The sequence below is a fragment of the Callorhinchus milii genome, unplaced genomic scaffold (genome assembly GCF_018977255.1).
Source record: "Callorhinchus milii isolate IMCB2004 unplaced genomic scaffold, IMCB_Cmil_1.0 Scaffold9, whole genome shotgun sequence".
NCBI lineage: Eukaryota > Metazoa > Chordata > Chondrichthyes > Chimaeriformes > Callorhinchidae > Callorhinchus > Callorhinchus milii.
The window spans coordinates 9,387,533-9,396,448 of NW_024704750.1; the positions used below are offsets into that span (position 1 = coordinate 9,387,533).

The 8,916-nt window shown below is 37.4% G+C and overlaps 1 protein-coding gene across 1 annotated transcript; it reads right to left on the reverse strand.

Moving 5' to 3' along the window:
• Positions 1-2,085: 2,085 nt before the first annotated feature.
• rdh12 (retinol dehydrogenase 12) lies at positions 2,086-8,865 on the reverse strand. Its single transcript, XM_007888077.2, has 7 exons — positions 8,766-8,865; positions 6,625-6,743; positions 5,971-6,126; positions 5,692-5,796; positions 4,904-5,113; positions 4,173-4,362; positions 2,086-3,906 (listed from the first exon to the last, which is right to left on the reverse strand). Exons 1-7 carry the CDS (start codon positions 8,834-8,836, stop codon positions 3,804-3,806), a joined length of 954 nt encoding a protein of 317 aa, XP_007886268.1. The 5' UTR covers positions 8,837-8,865; the 3' UTR covers positions 2,086-3,803.
• Positions 8,866-8,916: the final 51 nt, after the last annotated feature.

The window sequence follows — 8,916 nt, forward strand, 5'->3', positions numbered from 1 at the left end:
ATAATTATTCTCAGACCTGTGGAGATTTTATTTTTATAGTTTTGTAATCCAAGCAGAGGAAATTTGCAACAAAATAATATGCTTTGTGATCTAATGGTCCCAATATTCATAGTTTATGGTGAATATTTTCTGTATTGAGGGTTCTCATGTGCAAAAAGCCTATGCAAAGTTTGTTTTTGCTGACTTAAGCTGGTTATTCGATGTGTCAAACTGCACATTCCCTTTCACTATAAGATTGATTTCCATTATTGTTTGCAAAACTGCACTGTAAAAAGCACTTTACAATTACTTCACTATACTGTGAGAATTATGGTCAGTTTCACATCCAAATTAGCTGGGATTATTTAACCATTCTAATGGTGCTCTCTTGCAACTAACATACATTGTATGCGTAACTTCATCTGTTAACCCATTCAACAATTATTGTAAATGTTTACAAATCAACAGCTAAATCTACATAAAACTTGTATTTTAACATTTGTGTTTGTACATTGACGTTGGCTGTCAAAATATTATCATAAAAATATTGATTTTGAAGTTGCAATTTTCCTGACTATTATGATTGTGTAAATGTTTATATATACATGCGATTAAACATACTTCTCAGAATTGTTTGTTTCTGCAACATAGAATTGACTTTTTTTTAAAACTCTTGTCTCGGGATCTGAGCAAAATAGGCAGCTTATTTGTTACCCATCACTAGTGCCTTTCTCAACTTTGCTGTTTCAATCTGTTAAAATGTCTTGCTTTTAGTGGCTTAGCAGAACAGATCATTAATTGATCTTGTCCAGTGCAAGGATTTCCAGGTTCCTGATGTTTCTCAGATATTCAGACTGAGGTCACTTCATCACAAAGAGGGGAAAGATTTCTTGTGCATTCTCAGTCGGATGATCAATTACCTTGAAACTGAGATTAAATGTCATTTAAAATGTGGGCAACAGAAAGGAAGAGGATTTAGAACTGCATTGTTAGTCTGAATCTGCACAACTCTGATGTTCCAACTGAGTGGCGGGAGTTTTGACTCCAGGATTTGCCCGTCACTTGAATGTACCTACCTCAGGTGAGATTTTGCAGTTGTCCGTATGTTCTACTGGTAGAAGTTCATTAACTCAGCCATTGCAACTCAATGTTGGCAAAGGAAACTGACCTTGATTGGGTCTGACTGACTACGTGTTGCATAGACTCTGCTCTGGCAGCATTTTCTTATGCCACCTTTTCAGTATTCAATGTTTACCAACTCTGAACCAAGATGTGTTTGACCCATTTAATCATGTTTCCAAAATGGCCATCTTACCACCTCCCTAACACGTCATTGAGCTATTTTAGATGAGTCCATTGCCCTTGGTCTCAATCACCCTTCTTGAAATCTGTTCAAGTTTTTAATTACCTTCTGGGTTTTTACAAAATCTTCCTCGTCTCCTGAGAATGCCCATTACAATTTTAAATCTACCTCCTCTTTTAAATAATGAGATGAATTTTAAGGGAAGTAAAATACCTTTGTCATAGTTTTCATAATGACAAGCATGTTATAATAATAATCCTTGATTTGATATAGCGCTTTTCATGTCTTCTAGACGTCTCAAAGCGCTTCACAGAATATACTGTAAAGTGAATTGACTGCATATGTGTGCAAAATGCGGCAGCCAATTGCGCACAGAGTGTCCCACAAACATCTGGATTCAGGTGACCAATTTATTATTGTTTTTTTTTGAGGGATTATTAGACGTGTGGAGTAAAGAAACTTTCCCAAGGTTTCACCCTACCAGGAATTGAACCCAGGTCTCTTGCTTGCAAAGCAAGTGCTTAGCCACTGAGCTACACGACTCTAAATTACATATAGATATGGCACCTTTGTTTTGGCTATATATATCAGGCAGAATTGTAGGACATTGCAATTATTTAAGAGATTGATATACACACCCACAAAGAACTGAATATTGCAGGAGTCTTCCATTATGGCATTGCCAGGCTTGGAAATTCTAAATGTGCATAAACATCTCCAATTGTCTGTTTGCAATCTTCTTCTTGTTCTAGAATTGTATCTTTTTTTAATGACATGTTCAACCACAGGCACGTACCACAAGCTGATGGTTTATTCCTGTAAGAATGGATTTATTTCAGGTAGGCTTTAACAATGCCTAACTTTTAACTTTAAACTGATCCAATTCTGCGCTTTGCACAACAGTAAGCATGTCATTTGCAAATATCAACTTTATAATTTTTATTTACATAAGGCCTATGAATTTCTTTCATGCGTGATGATCAGATTCCCTATGTCTATGCCTCAGACTCCAGAGACAATGGCAGGTGTTCATGAACGTTTGTGGTGTTGCATCAACTTTGGTGAGTCCACAGAATCCACAGTTGATGACATAGTTCCATTAAATGTGAAACCCTTTTGAACCAATTGTTTTAATTTTATTCCCAATATATTGATTATAATTTACTTATTTTAATTGTAGGGAGCCTTTATTAAAAAAAACATAGTGAATTTATATCAAGTAAATTTAGTAGCATAATCCCATTTTGATTTGCCTTCACTCAAAGTTGGATGCTTGGAAGTGAAAAAACAGAACTTTGGGTTATAGCTATTCAGTAAATACGAGTTTTTTCTACTTTGTTGATTCCATGTAAACAAAACTGGTAATTTATTTCTGAAAAATGTCGTGTGTTGCACCAATGTAACAAAAATGCACTAGCCGTGCGCCTGCGTGAAACTTCAGCTGACAACAGTATGCAAATATCAAGTAGTGCACAAAGCACACAAACCTTACTTATATAAGTGATCTGAAAGTCACAGTGTAGCAAAAAAGAAACCAACTAAATTGCCAAAGTGCAAAGAGTGAATGTGAATGTGAAAGAGTGAATAGCTACCATTATTGACCTTAAAAGTTAATGATGCAACATCATAAATCTAAATAAAGACTTAGAGCTCAATGCCTCGGGAAGAAGCATTTTCAAAAGGCTGTAAATCTTAAAATCAATGTGACTAATGATAAAGTTCTACTCGAGTAATGGAAAATTCATGGACAACAGTTAGCAAATTAAAGAACATTCTTCAATCATTTACATCAATAATAATAATAATAATCCTTGCATTTGATATAGCGCTTTTCACGTCGGGAGGACATCCCAAAGCGCTTCACACAATATACTGTAAAGTGAATTGACTGTATATTTGTGGGCAAACGCGGCAGCCAATTTCACACAGCAATGTCCCACAAACAGTCGTAGTTTGAAAATGACCAATTTATTATCAACCTATCCATTATACAAACAATCAAATAATTGCAATGGCTGAGAGCATGCAAATTGAACACTGCTTTTAAAACAAGTTTTCACATTTTTGCACATTCTTTTTTCGTTGCACAGTGTTTCTTTGCCCACTTACAACCCCGTGTTTAGAGTCTGAAAACTTCAGCCAAGTTTCCAAGCTAGCATAGTGTATGGACGATTATTCTAAACATGGCTTACAGCAGCTGATGAATTAATAAACCTTATGACAGCATAATTGTGCAATCAGATTATCATATATCAAATGCAAGGATTATTATTATCATCACAAAGCAACCAATCTGACAACTTGATCCGAAACATTTATCTTTAAAGTCCAGATAAAATTCCTAAACCGTCTTCGCACCTTCAGAAACCAGCTGACATGACCAGCAATTTACTATGTCAACTAGTTGTGTAATCGATCCATTTTTTAATTTAAAAAGTGATCTTGAGACAACTTGCACAAAAAATCTTCAGTGGTCCACACTTTTACAATCCAGATTCCCTTCAATTTTGGTATCAGGCGCTCAGTCCCATTGAATTCCCAGAAGATTGCAGCTTACGTCCCATAACTTCCTGGCTGTTTCATCATTCCTGCCTTGGGGTGCCACAAATGCAGGGGTGCAATCACTGTGTAAAGAAGACCACACCATTTCTGATACAGTAATTGAAGGTTACAAAATGAAGTAGTTGCCGGTTTCAGACTGTTAAGAACCATACCATTTGTTAGTTCAGGAGAACAAAGTCAAAAAGATCTTGGGTGAATACAATTTTATAAATCCTTAAAAAGGTAACTGGAACAGTGAGTCATTATAGCAAAAGGACACCCAAGCAGCTGTCTATTTTTAGTGACAGCACATTGGAAAGGCGTTGGTTTGGATACATCTGACACAAACCTGAAGTGTTTTCCAGAAATCTCTTGCAATTCCTCAGCGACCGCACAGTGTACACTGGTCTGTGCACCCTCTCGTGGTGTTTTCAAAAGAAAAGAGAGACCCTTCCAAACCAGGGTCAGGGCTGAGGAATGTCTGGTTATCTCTGTGAAAACGGTGCCTGGGTGCACAGAATTTACAATCACTTTGGTCCCTACAACAAAAAAAACAGTAAAATTAACATTTCATAACACTGAGAAGGGGTGCAGGAGACTCTTATTTTTGTGAGTTTTGAAGCACCTCCTTCAACTTAATCAGGTGGTCGTGATCAGCTTTAATCGATATTAAGCTCAGAGCTGATTTGTATTGGGGAAACCAGAAACTAGATCATTGACTAAATATCCACTGATCCTCACTTTAAATTAGTTAATATTTTGTAAAACTTCTACTGCACATTGTAATGGGCAGAAAATTAACATAACCAAAAAAAATGCAGAAGTGCAAGTTACTGTTTCCTACGTGTCAGATGAGGAAGCAGGGGAAGAAAACCATAGTTTCTATTAACATAGAAGGTATTTAAGGTCTGAGCAAAGTATGACAATGTTAATAATGCAAGCAGGGGCCACCTTTTAATGCAATCCACCTCACAATCCTTTGATTCTGACTGAAGTATTGTGGGCAAATCAGTCATTGTTCAATGTTTACAAAACAGACTATTTAAATACAAACTCTGGGAATACTTATTTTCATCTCACCTTGTAACCTCTTGGCCAGTTCCCGGGTAAACAGCACATTTGCCAATTTACTTTGGCAGTAAGCTAGGCCCGCTGAATAACTCTTTTCACTCTGCAAATCTTTGAAATTGATCCGACCGAAGTTGTGTGCAAAGGATGACACATTAATAATACGAGCAGGAGATGATTTTTTAATGAAGTCTAGAAGGAGATGAGTCAGCAAGAAATGCCCTGAAGGAAAGAGATGTGAAATATTTCTGAATGGACAAATTTATAATTGGGAGTGTAATTGTTACAACAATTTGTATAGCATGTCAGACCAGTGAAAGGTTCTAATACTTACGTTTACATCATTAATTTCTACATGTGATTTTATAATTCACTGTGGCTTTAAAACTGTTGTGATAATTTTCAATGGTGATAATTATTACATCAAACAAAAATGTTGCCGCAAGTTGTCTAAATAATGTTGTCTAAAATAGACCAAGTTATTTTATAGATGATATAGATGAATTCTTGTTCAGAGGCCCTGACTTTTGGGTAGAAATGTTTATCATTGGTTGCAGAATATCAATGCCAATGACCAGTTCACAGGCAGAAATACACACAAGTATATAAATACAAGCTGTTGATCTGCAGCCTCTTTCTGTATTTAGAAACATTTAAAACCACCAAGATTCTGATAGATCTAATTACATTTGTGCTCTGCAGCCTGGGATATCACTGGAGCTAACTGAAGAGAACTATTTAATATTACAATTATAATCTTTAATTCTTTAGCATTTTTGAGTTTTCTTTTGTGAACTTACCTAGATGGTGTACCCCAAAGTGTATTTCAAACCCATCAACTGTCTTCGTGTAGGGGAGCATTATCATACCAGCATTGTTAATCAATATGTTGATCATTTTTTCCTCTGTGATTAACAAAACACTTTGTAAATGAATGCAGCCATATTTATAGTCATCTTTTTTTTCTTAATAAATTAAATTCTGAGATTAAAATCCCTCTCCTCCTCTAGTTTTGTCCACTTATTGATCTTTACTAGGAAATTGCTGTAAGGGCCTTGTATGATTGGAAATTGGATTACCTTTCATTATATTTTCTGCAAATTGTCGTACAGACTTGGTATCGGCAAGATCTAGCTTCCGAACGATTATTTGTTCATTCCCGGTGTCTGCGCGGATCTCCTGTGCTGCAGTTTCTGCCTTTACCAAATCTCTGCATGCCATGATCACCCGAGCACCTGTGAAGAACAACACCGGTAACAGTGTAAGTAAACAAACTGGTAGAACCAAGTCCTGGAGAAACACACACAAAAATAATGACATAAAATGGAAAAATACATGCTTCGGCAATATACCCTGGGGGTTATTGTGCTTGGAATCCACCCTGTTGTGGTAGAGAACATACCAGCACTTGGGACAGATAAATAGTGCAAGTGGAATGAATGAGGCAGTAGTTTCCTTCATCCCAGACAAGGGAAAAACAACAGCTGTTCCGAAACAGTATCAGTAACCTCTGCTGGAAGTACTTTCCCATGGACTGAAGCTATAGTTGGCAGTAATGCCCCCGCCTTCTTCTCACAATCAAATTCAATGGCCAAACTCTCTGTCCGATCTCAATAAGGACCATAGTAGCTTCAGGTAGCTTTTGGTGCAGTACCAGAGCATTATAGCTTTAGGATCCTAAGATCAAAGTGGAATTCCGATGCTATACTGTACAATGCCTGACAATACATCACCTCTCGCTGCCAGTTCCCATGCTGTCTCTTTTCCAATTCCAGAGTTAGCCCCAGTAATCAACACTGTTTTCCCATCCAATCTTGCACTGGATGTGCACACTCCAGCAGCAGCATATCGCCTGTAAAACAGTTCAAAAGAACATTGCCTGTAAAACAGTTCAAAAGAAAAACAAATGATGTACTGTAAATCTAATGCATTTGTTATTTTGTTCCTGGTTGATTCAGTATAATCAGACCATGTGTGTATGTGTGGAAAAACATCATGTCTTCTCCAGTATAATTGCAGCGGTGACACTGTTCTAAGCAACAGACAAGTCATTGTGCCCTGTCGGATTCTGTTTAAGTTAAAGTCACATGAATTTGATGCAAGTTGCCTCAGATGCCTGTTTCATTCCAGGTTTAAAATGGTTCATTGGATAATTGGACTGCATTTTGTGGTACTGAGCCAGGCAGATCCAATATTCTGTAAAGGAAGTGCTTCTTAGCGATCAATGGAAGGGACACAGTTAAGGGCGAAACCTTGGGCAAGTTTCCTTACTCCACACGCCTAATAATAATCCCTCCAAAACCAAAAACAATAATAAATTGGTCATTTTCAATCTACGACTGTTTGTGGGACATTGCTGTGCGCAATTGGCTGCCGTGTTCGCCCACAAATATACAGTCAATTCACTTTACTGTGTGTTCTGTGAAGCGCTTTGGGACGTCCTCCCGACGTGAAAAGCGCTATATCAAATGCAAGGATTATTATTATTATTATTAACCTCAACACTGCCAAACAAAGAAAAAAAGCTGCCATGGTTTCCTCCACCTGATTACTGACCAGCGATGCCTGTTGGAAAGGTGTGAACTTTGTGTGAGAACACCATCTTGTTGTCATACTATTTTACTTTTTAGTAAAGTAAAATACATATTTTACTTTCTGATGTTTACATTGAGACACAATTCTGGAATTTCATTCACAATTCATTCAAACCTATTCTGTTTTCAATCAAGTTATATTTGAAACTCAAGTCAAATTTCTTTCATGATGGAGGCAGGGATTTATTATAGGAACCACAAAGATAATCGGTTGTCAGTATGAAAACAATTGTCTATGCATAATCCAAATATTTGGCAAAATATTTTTTTCTGCCAAACGGAATATTGTGGAAATCCTGACGTCCTGTTTGGTAAATATTGTACATTGCAGTTCAATAATTAAGGCTTTGCAAATAGAAAATAAACATATCAACCGATGCCATCTGTGACTTGATTTATTGTATCTAAATTTACAAGAGAAAATTACTTTGTTGCTAATTTCTTCCATCCATTGATTTTCGATTTAAAATATATACGCTTTGTTTACTTTCTCTCTTGCTGCAGATTGGATGGCTTCTTGTAGGAAGTCCCAGCAGTTTCTGAAAATCAGCAAACATCCAAACCACCCAATTGTATCGCAGTAATACAGAAGCACTTCCCTACAGCCCATGATCCGATCAGTGACCACAGCAACGATTCCTTCCTATAAGGAAACGTTTCCATGCTATCTTCATGAGAAAATACTCCACTTGTTTCTATTCGGGGACAGAAAGTCACGGATCGTTTTTAAATTACATGCAATTAAAGGAGATGCCAGGTTTCCAAGTGATTAAAATCACTGTGTGCGCAAACACACACGCCATCACACCCATTTTCTTTTTGTTTGTTTTTAACGTGATGGCTTCAATTCTCGGCCTTGGGTTAGCTTCCTCTGTGCTCAGAAGAAAAACGACGCTCTTCAAGCTGGAGGGAAACAATCCAACAATAATAATAATAATAATAATCCTTGCATTTGATATAGCGCTTTTCACGTCGGAAGATCGCCCCAAAGCGCTTCACAGAACACACTGTAAAGTGGATTGACTGTATATTTGTGGGAATATATTGAATGAAACTCAAAAGTCTGAACAGCTCAAAGTAGACATCAAGTCTCCATAAAGTTCCATCTTGGGGGGAAAAAACCACCACAACACAACACAAGGAGGACTCAGAGCTGTGTAGGTCCAGATACAGTAACCCCAGTTCCCCAAATTGTACCGTACAATTATTATTAAGATGTATTTATGTTTAAAAAAAACACACACACGCGCGCAAAAAAAAAACCAACCCAAAAAGCGAACCTGATGTATGGAATCAGGAGAAGAGAAGCGATGACACAGAGCCCTGTGACAGTGAGCAGCAGCACCACCATCTTTATTACCACTCAATCCATCGCAAGGGAACGCCGGGAGTTGTAGTCACACCGCCTCGTTGCGACCAACGCGGGGGGTG

Bases quoted from the DNA above. Each gene is read 5' to 3' on its own strand.
- rdh12 (XM_007888077.2), bottom strand. From the start codon at position 8,836: ATGGTGGTGCTGCTGCTCACTGTCACAGGGCTCTGTGTCATCGCTTCT. The intron at 5,114-5,691 runs GTAAGTTCACAA...TCTTTCCTTCAG, and splicing joins CTTTGGGGTACACCATCTAG to GGCATTTCTTGCTGACTCAT. The intron at 3,907-4,172 runs GTTTGTGTCAGA...TTCTTTACACAG, and splicing joins ATTTCTGGAAAACACTTCAG to TGATTGCACCCCTGCATTTG.